Source organism: Tursiops truncatus, chromosome 2 (assembly GCF_011762595.2).
Source record: "Tursiops truncatus isolate mTurTru1 chromosome 2, mTurTru1.mat.Y, whole genome shotgun sequence".
In the NCBI taxonomy this organism is placed as follows: Eukaryota; Metazoa; Chordata; class Mammalia; order Artiodactyla; family Delphinidae; genus Tursiops; species Tursiops truncatus.
Genome location: NC_047035.1, coordinates 165,207,797 through 165,226,732, shown reverse-complemented (window position 1 = coordinate 165,226,732; position 18,936 = coordinate 165,207,797). Strand labels below are relative to the sequence as shown.

General features: G+C 46.5%; 1 protein-coding gene across 11 annotated transcripts in view; it reads right to left on the bottom strand.

The window, feature by feature from the left end:
• KIAA1217 (KIAA1217 ortholog) overlaps nt 1-18,936 on the bottom strand; it is a 327,363-nt gene that overhangs the window by 16,724 nt on the left and 291,703 nt on the right. For 10 of the 11 annotated variants that reach the window (XM_073801649.1, XM_019933421.3, XM_019933399.3 and 7 more), the window contains 7 exons: nt 16,166-16,341; nt 12,095-12,225; nt 11,448-11,595; nt 8,578-9,007; nt 6,009-6,192; nt 4,071-4,234; nt 3,122-3,283 (listed from right to left, as the gene is read on the bottom strand). In XM_073801649.1, the coding sequence (XP_073657750.1) occupies nt 3,122-3,283; nt 4,071-4,234; nt 6,009-6,192; nt 8,578-9,007; nt 11,448-11,595; nt 12,095-12,225; nt 16,166-16,341 (1,395 nt within the window). The remainder of the gene's footprint in view (nt 1-3,121; nt 3,284-4,070; nt 4,235-6,008; nt 6,193-8,577; nt 9,008-11,447; nt 11,596-12,094; nt 12,226-16,165; nt 16,342-18,936) is intronic. The other variant, XM_019933420.3, reaches the window with a different exon arrangement.

Below are 18,936 nucleotides of genomic sequence, written 5' to 3'. Positions count from 1 at the left end.
GTCTAGTGGTGCTGAATTCTCTTAGCTTTTGCTTGTCTGTAAAGTTTTTGATTTCTCTGTCAAATCTGAGTGAGAGCCTTGCTGGGTAGAGTAATCTTGGTTGTAGGTTTTTCCCTTTCATCACTTTAAATATTGATATATCATGCCACCTCTTTATAGCCTGCTAAGTTTCTGCTGAAAAATCAGTTTATGACCTTATGGGGATTCCATTGTATGTTACTTGTTGCTTTTAGTATTTTCTCTTTGTCTTTTTGTCAGTTTGATTAATATGTGTCTTGGTGTGCTCCTCCTTGGGTTTATCCTGCCTGGGACTCTGTGCTTCCTGGACTTGGGTGACTGTTTCCTTTCCCATGTTAGGGAGGATTTTAGCTATTATCTCTTCAAATATTTTCTCGGGCCCTTTCTCTCTCTTCTCCTTCAGGGCCCCCTATGATGCAAATGTTGGTGCACCTAATGTAGTCCCAGAGGTCTCTGAAACTGTCCTCATTTCATTCTTTATTCTATTCTGCAGCACTGATTTCCACCATTCTGTCTTCCAGCTCACTTATCCATTCTTCTGTCTCATTTATTCTGTTGTTGATTCTTTCTAGTGTATTTTTCATTTCAGTTATTGTATTGTTCATCTCTGTTTCTTCTTTGTATCTTCTAGCTCTTTGTTAACCATTTCTTGCATCTTCTCAGTCTGTACCTCCATTCTTTTTCCAAGATCTTGGATCATCTTTACTATCAATACTCCAAATTCTTTTTTGGGTAGATTGCCTATCTTCCCCTCACTTAGTTGTTTTTCTGGGGTTTTATCTTGTTCCTTTGCCTGGAACATATTCCTCTGCTGTCTCATTTTGTCTAACTTTCTGTGATTGTGGTTTCTGTTCCACAGGCTGCAGGGCTGTACTTCCCATTGCTTCTGGTCTCTGCCCCCTGGTGGATGAGGCCTCAGAGGCTTGTGCAGGCTTCCTGGTGGGAGGGGCTGCTTCCTGCCCACTGGTAGGTGGAGCTGCATCTTGTCTCTCTGGTGGGCAGGGCCGTGTGAAGGGGTGTGTTTAGAGGTGGCTTTGGGCTAGGGCTGTGTTCCCACCCTGTTGGTTGTTTGGCGTGAGGTGTCCCAGCACTGGAGTCTACAGGCTGTCAGGTGGGGCAGGTAAAAATGGAAGCCTCCCAGGGAGCTCACACCAACGAGTACTTCCCAGTATGCCCCCACCAGTGTCTTTGACCCCACAGTGAGCCACAGCCACCCCCCAACCTCTCCAGGAGACCCTCCAAGACTAGCAGGTAGGTCTGGCCCAGGCTCCTATGAAGTCACTGCTTTCTCCCTGGGTTCCAGAGGGCACAAGACCTTGTGTGCGCCCTCCAAGAATGAAGTTTCCATTTCCCCCAGTCCTGTGGAGTTCCTGCGACCAAGCCCCACTGGCCTTCAAAGCCAAATGCTATGGGGTCTCCTCCTCCCAATTCTAGACCCCCAGGCTGGGGAGCCTGATGTGGGACTCAGAACTCTCACTTTTGTGGGAGACCCTCTGCACTATAATTATTTTCCAGTTTGTGTGTCGCCCACTGAGTGGGTATGGGATTTGACTTTGTTGTGATTGTGTCCCTCCTATCGTCTCGTTGTGGCTTCTTCTTTATTTTTGGATGTACTATATCTTTTTTTGGTAGGTTCCAGTCTTTTTTGTTGATGGTTGTTCAGCAGTCAGTCGTGACTTTGGTGTTTTTGTGAGAAGTGAGCTAACGTCCTTCTACTCCACTATCTTGTTCTTTCTCCCTCCATATTTGTTACTTATACCATAATTTAGGGGCAAATGCTACAATGAATGGCCCCAGCATCTGCCTACACATCTTAGGAGAAGCACCAATGCCCAGCAACATGTAGCCCTGACATACCAGTGTCTTAGTCAGAGGGCCCTCAGTGGATAACTGATGGAGGCCTCCACGCTCTCAACTGTTCCATGAGTCAGTAACTTTATAAATCTATGGTTCCTATGAATGAAATTCTCTGACCAATCTAAAAGCCTGTAAGCAAACTGTGATGGAGGGGATGTCTCAGGCCAGTCTGAGTTTTAATGGGGCTGGACAGGGCTCACGCATGTGACAAGTAAACCAGCAGCCCTGTTTTCCCTGGAAAACCCAAGGTGCTTAATGTTGGCAATTACTTCCATGGGAAGCAGAGCAGAAGAGTTGAGGTGGAAGTGACATGGTCAGAATGTTCTCCCTCCTCCAAATGAAGAAGGCAGATCCCTGGGCCTGCACAAAATCATCGGTACCTTAGTGAACATGTGCTGGAGCCCGAAGGAGGTCGTGACCTGACCATCAAATCGGCAAAATATCCTACGTTAATTCATGGATCAAAATGAAATACTTTATGAACAGACTGTCGTCCAGGAATTGTGTTTTATGACTGATTAGACGAGTTCTTAGAATGTACACCTAGGGCAGATTCACACCATGATCTGAATGTGGGATGAGCTTCGGGTGTAGCCCTGTACCCCCTCCTTAGTCCTAGGAGTAGACTGTGGCAATTAGTTAACACATAAAAGTCTAAAAGTAAAGTATCATTTCTCAAATAGAACAAAGAAGACGGGAAACAAAATTATTAAGCTTTTTGGAATCCCTGAAAAGATGACATTGACACTGACTGGAAACTTGGTATGGAGGACAGACGGGCCACATGATTCCAGGCCTGTCATTCTAAGAATTAAAGCCAAAGAAGGGGACACCACTTGAAGGGGGCTTTACTCAGTCCTTGGGAAGACAGGACAATGGTTGGTATTTCTAATCCCCATCTTAAGTGCTTTTAAAATGAAGCAGGGACTATTTTCACACTGAAAGAAAGGAAAGGAAAGGCAATCCTAGCAGCCAGCGCTAGGAAAGCTTGGGATTGATTTTTTGGTATAAACTTTCTGAGTTGTTTTGTGCAATGGTCGTTCCTTACACATGTCTTAAAGGTGCCTGAGAGCCTAGTTCAGTGCCACCTTGGAAAAGTGGAGGCCAAGGCCAGAGATGCAGCTTACATGGCCCAGGGGCATGGGGCTCTTCCCCAGCCCTCTCTAGCTAATGAACTGGTGTCAGACACAACCAGAATCCCAGATGGGAAGGGCAGGCGGCCACGTCAGTTACCGCATCCACATACCTGGAGTTCTGCCATGATTTTGTCTCCTTCTTCCTCCTCCTCATCCTTTAAGGAGGAAGTAGTGACAGGTGGTGGTGACGGGGCCCAGGCTGAAGCAGGCTCCTCTGCTGGACACTTTGTGGCTCTAGCCTGCAGGCTTGGTCCAGCATCTTCACTGCTTGCCTGAGAAAGAGTCAAACCACAGATACTGGCTTAACACCCCCAGGTGCTGGCAAAAGAGGGACAGATCGCAAAAGAATACACGTTCTCTCACTGCCTGGTGCACTGGCTTCCTAGCTCTTCAAATCAAGCTGAAAGGCTGCTTTGTCTACTTGCATTTAGTTTGGGTTTTTCTTTGCCCAAGGTGTCATTTTGGCAAACGGATTGAAGAATTATAATAAGACTGTAACTTCAGTGCCTTTAAGAAAGGCCCTCCTTGGAAATTGTATTTTACATTGAACATACATGACACAACTTGCCAGGTTAAGTGGAAGTTAAAGCTCTCTGAATCTCTTTCTGAAGACTCCCACAGCTATGTTAGCTAATCTCAGTTACCTCTGTAAGATGATCTTCCTTTGGCTTGCCCCTCAGGCCCCCGTTTTCAACCTTAGTGTGCTTTGCTGCGGAAGTAGCTGGTGATTTGCATTTCACATACAGTTAAAAGTCAAGTAAGGATACAACTCCTGTTGCTCAGTCTAGTCCTATAGCACTGGCTGACATTTTCCCATCTGTGCAATTTCGTGCAATGGTCATTCCTTACACGTCTTAAAGGTGCCTGAGAGCCTAGTTCAGTGTCACCTTGGAACACAGTGCCGCCTAGTCCAACGGCACTTCCTTGGAGACCTAGTTTATTCTCCACTTCTCTTCTCTGCCTCACTACTTTTTATGTTCTAAATGAGAGCAGAGAAGACTTTGTCTACGGGCAGCATCTGAACCCAGAGACAGTTTACCAGGGCTTCACCCATCAGACCTTTGTGGTGGCACTCTCCTTCCTGCTGGTGTAGACCACATCGCCGGACCTCGTGGTGGTGAGCCCCGATCCTGGCAGGTAGCTCCTCCGTGGAGGTGGGGGAGGACGAGGCGGGGACTTAGCCCCCAGCTTGTCCAAGTCCTGTTCTGAATTTGGAGGGTCTTCTGGAAAACAGTGTGTCATTGCAAAATCATCTTTCGAGATAACATCCAGAAAGTCCAATGTATTTCTAGGAACTTGATGCAATCTGACTGAAAAATTTCTCTATTCTCTTCATAGTGCAACAACTGAAAATACAGGCCCTGAAGCAGAAAGGCCCTGCACAAGTTAATTAACCTCTCTCTGCCTCAGTTTTCCCATCTGTTAAATGTGTATTCTAATAATATCATCTCCACCAGGGTGTTGTGAAGATCAAATGGGCTTGATATACATAAAGCATTTAGAAGAGTGCTTGGCTTATAGTAAATGCTATGCAAGTATTACCTATTATTATTAAACAAATCTCTTGTTACCCCAAAAAGTTGAGTGTTACTTGGAGAGATGAAGGGTCAGAGCTCCCTGCATGGCTTGCAGAGCCTTCATCCCTGAGTCTGGAAAGCAGTGTTGGCAGGAAGGATTCATGGAGAGGAGGTTAGAGTAGAATCTGGCCCAGGAAGAGCCAGAGGCAGAAGGTGTCAGTGGACAAGTCAGGGAGAAAGTGGATCATTTTGGTCACGGTTATGTGGTTAGAAAAGGTTCTCTGCTAGGAAAAGGAGGCAGCAAATGCAGAAATGAGAGAATTACAAATCAGTATTGACACCAAAGGTTGGGAGATGAAGCTGTCTGCTGAGCTTTCCCCAGAAAAATGCCCCCCAAAAGGCATTTCTCTCTCAAAACGGAAAGAGCTTCACTCCTGCCCTTTACCAACATTCTTCACTTCAGCCTTTTACCAACACTCTAAGAGCTTACAAAAGTGGTAAAACAAGAAATTCGGGATCAGAGCTTCCAGCTGGCCTCTGTCCGAACTCTGGGGACACACAGGCCTGCCTGGCCTCCCAGGAGTGTGTGTGTCTTTTCTGAGCAACTGAAACAGAGTTGTTTAGAGGAGGTGCTTGAGGACTTCCTGCTGAAAGTTGTAACGAAGCTTTGGCTAAGTCATCAGGGTGACAAGCCAGTGATTGTTTGTAGTGGGCGGTCCCTGTCTTATGTAGAGGGTGCCAGGTTACAGGGCACCAGCACCACTGGGACGTGTCTTGTCCTAGGCCAGCAGCTTGGCCTCGGGATGGCTGCCTCTGGGGACGGGCACAGGCTGATGGGCTCTGGAGGTGGGCTCTGGTCTCCCTCTCATGTGTAATGACAAGGGCTCCCTCTTTGACCAACTTGAGATACACTGTCCGTAATTTTAAGATGAGAATAAGGCACACGGTTTGTAATTGGTTGAAGATTTAGCAGGTTAAGTTTTTTAACAGCTTTTTTGTATTATTATCGACACACTGATGCTTAATTTCCATAGTTTCGGTTGGTTAAATATACCATCTAATAATTTTGATTTAAAAAATGCGATTTCTCCTTGTGATCTAATATCCCTATAAAAGCTGACGTTTTCTAAGAAAACCTCTCAATTTAAATGCAGGTCTCATATTCTCCCAGCTGGTGCTGTGAAGGGTCATAAATTCGTAGGAAAGGCAGAAACTGGGGAGCTACATTTTTCCTTAGTGAGCATTGTTGTAGATTCCTAACGCAGAACAGTTTCCCTACTATGTTTATAACTAAAAAGTAGTAGTCAATAAAACAACAAAAACTAGTAGGGAGGCTCTAGGGACCCCTGGGGCTTGCTTCTCCAATTACTTTTCTTCTTTTAATTGATGAGGTTTTTAGGAAGTGAGAGGTTGTGCCTATGTGGGCGGCACCGCACTGACCCGAGGGTGAGCAGCCCACAAAGCTCTGGTAGCGCCTTACCTGAAGGTTCTAGCTTGTCCACTGGAGCATCGCCCTTTGGCTGTGGGCCCGAGGCTGGCGGCATCTCCAGGTTTGGAATTGACTTCATAATATTGGCCTGGGCTTCTTCTAGGAGCTTCTCAAACTCTTTTCCGTTATAGTGGTCCAGATTTTGCCTTTTCTCTTCCCATTTCCTTTCTGCTTTCTGAAGGACAACAGCAAGTAAAGAAAGTTTTGAGATTGCATGTCGGGGTGGGAGGAAGTATAACACAGTTGAAGTGTTGGTAAAGTGAAGCTCTGGTTTCTGTGTCCAGGGACACTTCCGCACATCAGACAAACCTGACCCTTGTGCTGTCTGCCACATGTTTTAAACAGGCTGCCACTGAAGCCCAAGTAGTATTCGCTCACAGAGAAGCGCGCTCAGAAACCCAACCATTCATTCATTCACTTATTACTGAGCACTTACTACATACTCGCCAGCACTCACGGCAGGGACACAGGGATATATGCATTCAAAGGCATGTATCCCATAACTAAGGTTTTGTTTTTCTACACTGAGGAGATGTTCAAAGAAACAGAAACAAACACCAAAACACTCACTAATCCTATGTCTTAGTTCCACTGCTGTCAAAGAATTGCTGTATGATCTTCTAGGTCACATTCTCCTGTTTACAAAATGAGGGGCTATTGAGATATCTCTAAGCTCCATCAGGTTCTACAGGAGGGAGAAATATATAAAATGCATTTTTAAATACCCGGACATTTTTTTAAAGAGCATTTTCCTGTGATTTTGAGATGCCACATTAATCATTGCAGGAGGACAGAGTGGAAATGAGCACCAGGATTAGTGGAACCCCATAATGTCAGGGTCGGAGAAGACCCAGGAGATCACGGAATCAATCTATTTTACACGCGAGAACACTGGGGCCCAGTGAGACGAAGGATCTGCCCGAGATTCACTCGCTATGAGTAACAGCCACCACTGTCACCATCCTTATCCTCCTCTAGTTTTCCTTCGTAGCACTTATTATCACCAGAGCCTGGCCTTGGTCCCTTCTGTTCACTGCCAACCCCAGAGCCTATGAAGGCCTGGCACATACTAGGACTCAGTAACATCTTTGGAGTGGATGAAGCGCCGTAGCAGAGCTGTCAGGAAGACTCAGGCCTCCTTATCGTGGATCAGAGCATTTCAGAGATGACTTGTAAGTGTGCCATCAAAACTTACTTAAAATATACACGTAACAATGGTAACTATGCCTAGTGGGTTCTCAATAGACATTTTTTCAATAGAAGAATCATCCTACTGACATCCTTTAAACGTAGAGATGTTTGAAGTGGTAAATCCACTAATTTTCAGGAGGAAATATGTTTTTGGTCCCCTCCCTGACTCTGATAGGCAGAATCATCATCAGCCAATCACACTCCACCCCATCTTATGCACTTTGTAAGCAGCTAACTTGGATTAGGGGGCACAGCCACTGACTCTGGAGCAGAGGGGAGCTACCTAGTGTTCAGAGGCCCAGTGGCCGTGACTGTGGCCTTAGTGGTTTTAAGAGGTCCATCTCCTCCTGAAACCAGAGTTATCTGCTGCTGACTTGCAAGAGAGGCAGGAATGCTTAGGACCAGGTGGCTAAGGACACAGTGATGAGTGGAGGAAACATTTTAGGGAAGAGGAAGGAGAGAGCCAGGGAAACACAATGTGCTGCCTGAGCACCTACACCAGCTCTTGAAAAGAATATTTAAGAACACAGCAAGTTTTCTCTCTATATTATGTGACCTTGAGACCTTCTTTCTCCTTCCTTCTGAGACTTCTGTAACAACTTCCTATCCTGCACCCTTAATTCGAGACCCACTACCTTAATCTATTCTGCCTATTGTTTCCAGATTAATTTTCTGAAGATGCCATTTTTTTTATCACTGGTCCAAGCTACAGCATTTCTCTGATACCCATGAAATGAACCTTGGCTCCATGGGAATGGTGAGCCAGCTGCCCCAAACCAGCTTCCAGCCTGTTCTGCCAGCCTTATCTCCTCCTTCTTGTTCCACTTAAACTGGTTTATCCAAGGTCCAGCCTTTGCCCCAGGATCCCGCTATCCTAGAATGTTCTTCCCACCCTCTGCTTACCCAGATTCTACTTCATTTTCAAGGTCACTGGCAAACCCTCCCCAGCTCATACTGGCTCGGGAGGGCTGAGTGTCACCCTTCTTCCCACCGGCATGGTCACTGATGTCAGCAATGGTGGGAGCCTTTGCACCACAGAAGCTGGCAGACACTACAAATGAGGCTTCTCCCATCAGAATGCCGGTTGTTCCACACTTAGCAGCACACCACTGCCTCACCTTCCTACAGGTCGGGCGCCTGAGCCTTGTCTGAAATCTGATGGCCTCTCTCTCAACCTGGCCATTGAAACCCATTCACAGTTTAAAAAAACCGATATGTATATAAAATAGTTATATATATTTTTGATAAAAATGTATCTTTGATACATATATGCATTATCTCCACAACCAGACTGTACACACTCTTGGAAGGAAAGGACCACATCCTTTCCTCCTTTATGGAATTACGAAAAATGGAAATAGGACTCTACCTCGATAGACACTGCCCTGTTCTTGGCACTCACACTGTGGATTTCGTCCATGAACAGGTTCTGCACGGAGGAACCATTCCCGGGCATCTGCGGGGACTGCAGAGCTGAGGTCACCTCCTGTGTGACAGCGGGAGGGCTGGCCGGGTGAGGCCCGGGCCCCCCTGGCAAGTGCTGGGCAGGGTTCAGCAGCGCGGAGGAGAGCTGGGACGGCTGGATGACCACAGGAGAGCTCTGAGCGTGGTGAACCGTCAAGGGCACCACTTCCGACTTCACGTCGCCAGGGACGCCCGCACCGGGGAGGGGCTGGCCCGAGGCGCGGGGAGCCTCCTCCTGGGCCTTCAGGACTTCTGCGGCCGTGGTCTTTTCCATCACGACATACTGTGCGGCCTGGGCTGCATCTGTGCCTTTCAAGAGCCCATCAGTGACATGCCTGGGAGAAACCACGCACAGCAGCATGAACTGGTGAACCAGGTAATGTGCATTTTAGTCGCATGGTATGCTCGAGTGCTGTGTCATCCCAAAGCCAGACACGATTGTGTTGCAAAATTAAGATTCTAAAACCCGGAGTAGCAGCTTAGAGTTGAGGGTTCCCATAGCAACCTAACTGCCTCCTTGTTATCTCCGGCAGCTGCTTGCCTACTTTTTCCCTCAGGACATGGTCTGTCTTTCCCTTTCCACGTGCACTGTCGTGTCCAGACTGGGGGGTGGTGACATCAAGTGGACACACGATTCTAACAGTAACTCCTGCACCCGATCCAGGCCTGGGCAGCTCTCCTAGATGCTCGGTTCTAACCCAAAGCTTCCTAAACCCTCCATTCTCTCCTCCTTTCACTGCTCCACGTCTTGGGAGGTGGTTTATATGCCAGTTCCCTTTGCTTTGCTCTTCCTACAGCTCAGCCTGGTGCCATCTGGCTGCCCCACCCGGACTTGGGCAGCCTTTCTGCAACATCACGAGTGACTTCGAATCTAACCGCCGGGTTAGTCCTCCTCTGCTTGGGGGGCGGGGTCATTGATTCTGTCTGTCCACCTCCACCCATGGTCCAGCGGCAAAGACATGACCTTCGGGGACAGACAGGCTTGTGTTTGAGTATCGGTTCTGCCCTGTTCTAGCTCTGCAAGGCCGGGAACTTCACCTCTGTGAGCCTCAGATACTTTTCTGGAGATTATAATAGTGACGGTGACAGTGCTGTTCAATGTCTTCCTCAGGGCTCGGTGCTACGATCAATGTAGTTACATGTAAGACTTTGTCACACATGGCACCGACCCATACCTTTTAATTAGTCCCTCATTCCCTTCTTAGCAAAATGCTTTTTTTTTTGATTGGAAAGAAGACATTGCTTTCTACGACTCTCCTCTTCTACTCACTTGTTTCTTTTGCTCTTTACCTACCCCGTCCCTTCAATCCCAAATCCCTAAGGGTCTCTTTCCTCCTTTCCTTCTCATTCTATCATAGGTATCGCTTCCATTTTCAGTAATCACCTTCATGAAGGCGACTTCCAACTCTAAACCTCTCCTCCCTCCGAGTTAGGCAGGGACTCCCTTAACTCTAAGTGCCTCATGGGCAGCTCTGTTTTGCTATCCTTCCAGCACCTCAAATTCAGCATGTACCAAATCCCTTCAGCATCTTCCCAAGCCGCTAAGTTGCTCTGAACTGTGACTGTCACCCGCTCTGTCTTCTCTATCAGGCACCAGGACATGTGCCTGTCCTTGGGGTCGTGCATATTCCTACCTTCCTTCTTGTGTCTTCCACAGTGCTGCGTACAGCATGTTACACCGGGAAGATACCAAGGAAAGATCAATAGTATAAAGGCCTGTGATGAGCAGCTAATATTTCATTGTTAAAGTTACTTAACTGGCTTTATCTATCATTCCCACCACTGAGCATTTACGGGACACAAAGTCCTATAACATTCAAGACACACAATCCCATCTGTTTTTAGATGGAGATAAGACAAATACTGAGCTTCATCTGTGCTGGCTCTAAAATTTTTTAAAAATTGTTTTTCAGGGAAGAGAAGGGAGGGTGGGCAACGTTACCAGCCAGCCTGCTCCCTCTTTAAACACTTAATAAGGATGGTTTGCTTTAGGCTTTGTGGGTGGGTTACCACATTTAGGTAAGAGCTTAGTTAAGAATTCTTTGAACATATTTTTATCCTACGGGAAGGAAAAGTTCACTCTGGCAATTTTAAATGAGGGAACCTGTGAGAAAGTGCAATTCGGGTACAACTTCTTCCTGTGCCCAGGCAGACGAGGTCTCTGCAGGAAGAGGCCTCTTGTTGTTCTAATTCAGATTATTTTTGGCATCCTGGAACTTACACAGGTGATTATAGTGCGCTCTGTAGTCTTAGCATCTCAAAAGAGGTTCTTTTTGACGTCACTGGTACAAGAATATAGTTAATAATTCATCTAAAAGTCAACTGCACGTTTCACATATTTCTCCTACAAACCTGATCAAAAGATTATAGTGATTAAAGATTATTAGTGATTAAAATTCTCCCAAGAATTTATATTCTGCTTGTGACCTGCTCTCAAATCTGGTCCAAGATCTAAGGGGTAACATCTTTGTAATTTCCAAGTTCTACTTAAAAAAAAAAAGGAAAATTCAGGACTGCCACTACTGGGAAGACTGGGAAGTGGTTCATGTGTGGTAGTCGTGTCTGTTTCCCACGTGGGAAAGGAAGTTTTATAAGGGCAGGGGTCCTGTTTATTATTATATTCTTGACACCTACCACCACCAGGGCTGGAGCAGACAATGTCCAAATACGGCTGACTGCCTGGCTGTGAGATCAGAACCAACAAGAAGTCTGGCGTCAAACTATCAGTTCTCACCCCAGCCCCGCCCCCCCACCAGCCCAGGAAGCTGCGGTCACCTGCGCAGCATGGTCAGGGCGTCGGTCATGCCTCGCACTCTCTGCAGGAGACTGTCCAGCCTGTGCGGCTCCTCCTTCAGAAACCGCACGGCCTCCACTTCTATGCGCAGGATGGCTCGCATCTTGTTTTGTAAGGTTGGAAATTCTCCTGCGGGCCAAGAGCAGCTGGTGAGCTATATGAAAAAGCCAGAGCAGCAAGCCCCCTGTGCCGAGCCCCAACTCTGGACAGGGCTGAGAAGCACGGGGTTCACCCACCACAGGGCAGCTCACGTGCCTTGAGGCCGAGCTGGGCCCAGCGTGACCTGGGCCAAGGCAGAGCCCCAGGCCTCATTTCCTGCCTGTATATCTGGGATAAGCTCACAAGGCCCTTGGGTTGTGTTTAATGAATTTGGTACAGGTGCCTGGTGCACCGTACTTAAGAGTCTTAAGAGTCATTCAGTCCTAAATATTACAGCCACCACTAAAGTATCAGCTCCCAGAAGACAGGCAGTGATGTATCCCAAGTGCCCAGAACAGTGCCTGGCACACGGAGGTGTTGGATGAGTACCTGCCCATGTGCATGAATGAATCCTTCACCGTCTGATGGATTTTCAAACACCCCAGGAAACAAGCTTCAGACTCCTCCCCGCCGCAAGGAGGACACTCACCTTTCAGGGAAGCTACTGCCTCTCCCACCTGGTGCAGGAGGAAAGCCCCGTCTTCCACGTCTTTTAGAGTAACCACGCGGCTGGCCAAGGCAGAGTCCTTCTTTAAATCTTCAACGAAGTCTTCCAGGTCACTGTGGGGAGCGCAAACCACAGATGGAGTGAATGCTGGGGCCTTCAATAAGGACAGTGCAGGAGCAGAGGGACCCCTGAGCCTCACCGCCTGGCCTCCCCTCCTGCACCGCGTCCTGGCCGCTCCCTCCACGCCCACGGAGGCGACGGAAGCAGCTGGTACAGGAGTAGCTTGGTTTGGCTTAAGATACTCTGCGGTGGTATGAGGCAGGTACTCTGCTGTGGTATGAGGCAGGTGCGAGGCCGTCTTCCTGGGGCTGTCCACGGGGGGGCCCAGGTTGGCCACCTGTCTGACCAAGGACCCACTCTTCGTTTTCAGTGTTGCTGATGCCAACTAAGGGAGGGTGTGTGCACTCTGCGATGTGACAGAGGAGAAAGAGGGACGGAGGGGGCAGAAAGAGGAGCCCGGACGGCTTTAGGTCCGGCTTCTCAACCTTGGCACTTGGCCTTTGGGCTCAGGTAACTCTTTTCTGTGTGTGTGGGGCCTGTCCTATGCACTGTAGGATGTTTAGCAGTGCCCCTGGCCTCAACACACTAGATGCCAGGAGCAGCAACTACATGCCGACAAATTGGACAACCTAGAAGAGGGACAAATTCTTACAAAGGTACAACCTTCCAAGACTGAACCAGGAAGAAACAGAAAATATGAACAGACCAGTCACAAGCACTGAAATTGAATCTGTGATTAAAAATCTTCCAACAAACAAAAGTCCAGGACCAGATGGCTTCACAGGTGAATTCTATCAAACATTTAGAGAAGAGTTAACACCTATCCTCCTGAAACTATTTCCAAAAATTGCAGAGGAAGGAACACTCCCAGACTCATTCTATGAGGCCACCATTACCCTGCTACCAAATCCAGGCAAAGATACCACAAAAAAGAAAATTACAGGCCAATATCACTGATGAACATAGACGCAAAAATCCTCAACAAAATACTAGCCAACCGAATCCAACAGCACATTAAAAGGATCATACACCATGATCAAGTATCCCAGGGATGCAAGGATTCTTTAATATCCACACATCAATCAGTGCGATACACCACATGAACAAATTGAAGAATAAAAACATATGATCATCTCAATACATGCAGAAAAAGCTTTTGACAAAATTCAACACCCATTGATGATAGATGCCAGCAGCGACCTCCCCTACTTGTGACAAACAAGAATGTCGGCAGGCACTGTTAAATGTCCTTAGGGGAGGGGAACGAACTTGCCCCTGACCGAGAACCTCTGGTTTATACCAATTGTCCTGTCAATAAGGATTGAGTGTCCTCTCCAGGCTACAAAGAGAAGAAATGATCACAGATCTGATTTCTGGGGGGTGTGTGCACACACTTACACACACCTCTTAGGGTACTGCCAGTTCCAATAGAACTAAATTAAGGTCTCCTACGTCAACAAACACACCAATAATAACATCCTGTCGCCTCGGCCCTAGATGGGGTGCATCCTTGCAGTTTGCCTGTAAACCCAACAACAGAAAAAGAAACAGGAAAAGAGCTTTGATTTGAAGAACCACTAGGTGGCAGTAAGCGAACATCTAGTCCACTGCCAGAGCCTTGAGTGTGCTCGGGTAGGCAGCAGGTTGAGAAAAGTACAAACTTCCAGTTATAATATAAATAAGTACTCGGGGGTGTAATGTACAACACGATAAATATAATTAGCACTGCTGTAGGTTATATATATGAAAGCTGTTAAGAGAGGAAATCCTGAGTTCTTATCAGAAGGAAAAAATGTTTTTTTCTATTTCTTTAATTTTGTATCTTTATGAGATGATGGATGTTCACTAAACTTACTGTGGCCATAGTTGCAAGATGTGTGTAAGTCAAATCATTACGCTGTACTTAAACTCTTACAGTGATGTATGACAATTACATCTCAATTAAGCTGGAAGGAAAAATAATTGGCAATTCTATAAAAATATTAAAAGGCTATGTTTTTTTAAAAGAACTTTTCAAGAAGAACCTTGACATGTAGTTGTAGACAATCGGGCTGTCGCAGAAATGTTTCAGACAAATAATAGCCTTTTTACCTCATGGTGGGTGATTAACTGTCTGTCTATAAAGGCATGAACTAAATAAAAATTTAGAGGCTGCTCTTTTTTTTGCGGTACGTGGGCCTCTCACTGTTGTGGCCTCTCCCGTTGCGGAGCACAGGTCCAGACGCGCAGGCCCAGCGGCCATGGCTCACGGGCCCAGCCACTCCGTGGCATGTGGGATCTTCCCAGACCGGGGCACGAACCCATGTCCCCTGCATCGGCAGGCGGACTCTCAACCACTGTGCCACCAGGGAAGCCCCAGAGGCTACTCTTGAGATGATGCATGGTCGTCAAATTCTCTTCTTCAGGAAAATAATAACTCAAAGTGATTTCTTCCTCTAGACTGCTACTGAGAGGGGTATTCTAATTCTAATCAGGCACATTGGGTTGGCATATGAGGTGACATAAGCTACACCTCAAATATCAAATAGGTGACAGAGCACAGCACTCTCCATCGTGTTGTAGGCTTCTGGTGATTCTGGTCATGAAAAGAATTTGGAAGCTGCTCCCCTACAGTCCCATTTTGGGAGGTTTAAGCTTTCCAAGAAACGAGAGAATTACCTATATACAATGGAATACTACTCAGCCATAAAAAAGAGTGAAAATTTTGCCATTTGCAGCAACATGGATGGACTTGGAGGGCATTATGCTAAGTGAAACAAGTCAGAGAAAGACAAGTACTGTATGATATCACTTATAGGTGGAATCTAAAAAATACAACTAACTAGTGGATATAACAGAAAAGAAACAGACTCACAGGTACAGAGAACAAACTAGTGGTTACCAGTGAGGCGGGGAGGGGGGAATGTAAGGGTCGGGGAGTCAGAGGTACAAACTAGTGGGTGAAAGATAGGGTACAAGGATGTACTGCACGACATGGGGAATAAAGCCAATATTTTGTAATAACTATAAATGGAGTATAACCTTTAAAAACTATAAAACATTTAAAAAATAATTTTAAAAAAAGCCTTTATGAAACAAAAAAAATACCAACACTAGAAGAACCCACGCAAATGATTATTCATTATACTAAAAGGTGAAATTATTCTATGATAAATCTTCATTGCATAACAAAACATACATTAACATAAAAGATGGGCCTGCCCCAGTGACTGGGGCGTAATAAAACTCTGCTCATTTCAATAGTGGGACTTGATAGATGCTTTCAATAAGAACCTCACAGAAGATGGGTAACATTCAAGGAAGCATCTTTCATTCTGGATCAGACATACTTTACATTTAAATTCTTCTTTTGTGATTTTAACTACCGTTGAATAATAGGAGGATAACTTTGGCGCTGTGTTATTTTGGCTATTAGTTTTAATTTATTGAGATTAAATGCAGACTTCCCATTTATCATTGGATTGTGCAACTGGCTCCTCTTAATTTTAGGCGTTGCCAAGCCCTATAGAACAGTGTGATGCTCCGGCTTCAAAGAGACTAGCTCAGGGCTTCCCTGGTGGCGCAGTGGTTGAAAGTCTGCCTGCCGATGCAGGGGACGCGGGTTCGTGCCCCGGTCTGGGAGGATCCCACATGCCGCGGAGCGGCTGGGCCCGTGAGCCATGGCTGCTGAGCCTGCGCGTCCGGAGCCTGTGCTCCGCAACGGGAGAGGCCACAACAGTGAAAGGCCCGCATACTGCAAAAAATATATATAATTAAAAAGAAAAAGAGACTAGCTCAGACTCCCAAGGATTGTTGAATTTCCTGGGCCTGGATGGAGGGGCACTAGCTAAGTGTCCATGGATACCCAGAACCAGCAGAACTCTAACTGTACACAGTAGGTGCTCAATAAAGAAAGAGGCTCAGAACACCGTCTAGGAAGGGCCTCCTCCTTGGCAAAGACAGGCTTGCCTTCCAGGTTGAGCAGCTAAGCACGCAACAAGGGACTGCACTCACCACAACTTCCGGACAACCTTTTCCTCCTCGTGCAGGTACTTCTGCCTCTCCTGTTCCACCAGGACCCGCTGTCGCTGCACAGGGTCCTCCAGTCTCTTCAACGTTTCAATCACTTTGCTGTTGATTTCCTGCTCAGCCTTCCTCATCATCGCCCTCAGCAGCTCCTGGTTCTGCAGCTGTTGGACAAAAGAAACCACCCTCCGTTGGCTCTGAGGGCTGCCACGGGGGTGCCGGGGGTGCCTGACACGCTCCAGGCGCGGGTTTGGATAAAGAGCCCCACAGCTGAATCTCTCTTTATTTCAGTGAGAGAGGGAAGGGAGCACAGACCGTATATAATCTTGCGGCTTCAGCCAACGTCCAAGTTTTAGCAGTCAACTGACAACCAGACTTCCACGTCCCTGTCTGCCAAAAAAAAACAGGGTCCTTTCTGTACGCTGGTAGTGCATCCTGGTAATGGGTGTAAAGTCTCACTGACATGTTTTCCTAGCGAGAGCCAAGAGTACCAGCTGTGGAGCCAAGCTGACTTTGGATCAAACCCTACACCCTCTCCCGGATGCACTGAGAGACTTTGGGCACATTCCTTATCTCTAAGGATGGGGATTCACTTCCTTTGCCAGGGCTATTCTGAAAATTAAATGAGATACTGTTTGGTACAGAAAGGTACTCAACGAAAGTTGATTAGAGCGTGGACTACTTCAGCGTATCAGTTAAAAGAGAATCTGTGTCCCTCCTGTTAATGGGTCCATGGACCAAATGCCCTGTAATCACAGACCATCAAAACACAGTACTTGAGGATGTGGCAGAGGGAAGGACTGGGGGTTTGGGATTAGTAGATGTAAACTATTCAATATTATATAGAGGATGGATAAACAACAAGGTCCTACTGTATAGCACAGGGAACTATATTCAATATCCTGTGATAAATCATAATGGAAAAGAATATATTAAAAAAAGAATGTGTGTGTGTATAACTGAGTCGCTTTGCTGTACAGCAGAGATGGGCACAACACTTTAAATCAACTATACTTCAATAAAAAAAAAAATTAAAAACTCCCAAAACACAGAACTTGATGTTGACGGTGGCAATGATAATTTCCAGACGAGCCCAAGGCTCTTGGCAATTAACTAATTTCCCTGGATTATACGTAGCTTGCTTGCATACATAAGACCACAATTTCCATATAATTTTCCATGTAGTTTCCAGAGCACTCTTGTTTCTCACCCCAGACTATAGGATGTGTGAGTTTGAATCCACGCTTCACAACAATCTAGCCAAACACTTGAGTCCTGTTTCCAACAAGGCGTTAAGTGCTTTCCTGGGGCAGGACAATTTTCTGACAGTACATGCATCAAGTGAGTTCATTCAATCAGCCTCAAAACCAGTAATTATATTATACCTATTCTATTATCTAAAGTTCCCCTGAAATTTCAATTAGCTGTTATTGTTTTCTTCATTTTCTGGTTTCGTGCACTGTGTATCACCTCGTAGGGATAATGATGCCTCTGTCAACTGTCCATCATCTGTGCAAACAGAGCGGAAATACCATCTGACCGTGTTACCTACTACCCACTTGAAACCTCATCATGGCTTCCATTTTCTCTGAATAAAATAAAACGTTTCAACGCGAACCACTCAAGCGAAACCACCTCATGTTCGAACATCAACATGGCACCACGGTCAAGCGGCCATCCAGAGAGAGGCTGCCTGGGTTCACTTCCGAGTTTTCCCACTTAGTGGGAAATTAGTGTGATTATGTTACAGTAAGTCCCCTACACACAAATCTTCAAGTTGTGAACTTTCAAAGATGTGGACGTGCCCCTGTATGCCAACTGTTGTACTGGACTACTGTACTTTTCAGGGTACTGTACTGTAAGATTAAAAATGTTTTCTTTGAAAAAAAAAATGTTTTCTTTGGGCTTCCCTGGTGGCGCAGTGGTTGAGAGTCCACCTGCCGATGCAGGGGACACGGGTTCGTGCCCCAGTCTGGGAAGATCCCACATGCTGCGGATTGGCTGGGCCCGTGAGCCATGGCCGCTGAGCCTGCGTGTCCGGAGCCTATGCTCCGCAACGGGAGAGGCCACAACAGTGAGAGGCCCAAGTACCACAAAAAAAAAAAAAAAAAAAATTATTTTTTTTGTTTTTTTTAATGTATTATTTGTGTGAAATGTATTATAAACCTATTACAGTACAGTATTATATAGCCGATTGTGTTAGTTGGGTACCTAGGCTAACTTTCTTGGACTTACAAACAAATTGGACTTATGAACGCACTCTTGGAATGAAATGCGTTCGTATGTATTAATCTCCCTGTGTCTCTCCAAAACAGAAAAAGGGATAGTAATAGTTCCTATCTCACAGACTGGTAATGGAGCTTCGAGAAGCAATAAAGTGCTTGCAGTCATGCCCGGCACGAACCGAGCTCTCGGTGCAGATGACCCGTTGTTATCAGGGGGCATCACCCTGGGGGCGGGACCTGCTGGTCTGTCTGGGAGGGAAGCAAATTAAAATGTGCTGCCCTTGGGTTGCCTCCTCTGTATGACTCACGACCGTGGTCTCACACTGTTCTTGCCAAGAATATCTTTTTATTAAGGTCTTAAAAACAGTCAGTCTACTGCTGAAAGGCAACACGTTTGGAGACGATGCACAGACGGCGGCTTCCCCCCATGCTCTCTGCAGCTACAGCTCTGCCCACAAGGCGTCGGGCAGGCGGGCACTTTCCCGCTCCTTGCACTGTGTGCAGCCGGCACTTTCTCTGCTCTAGCCACAGGAC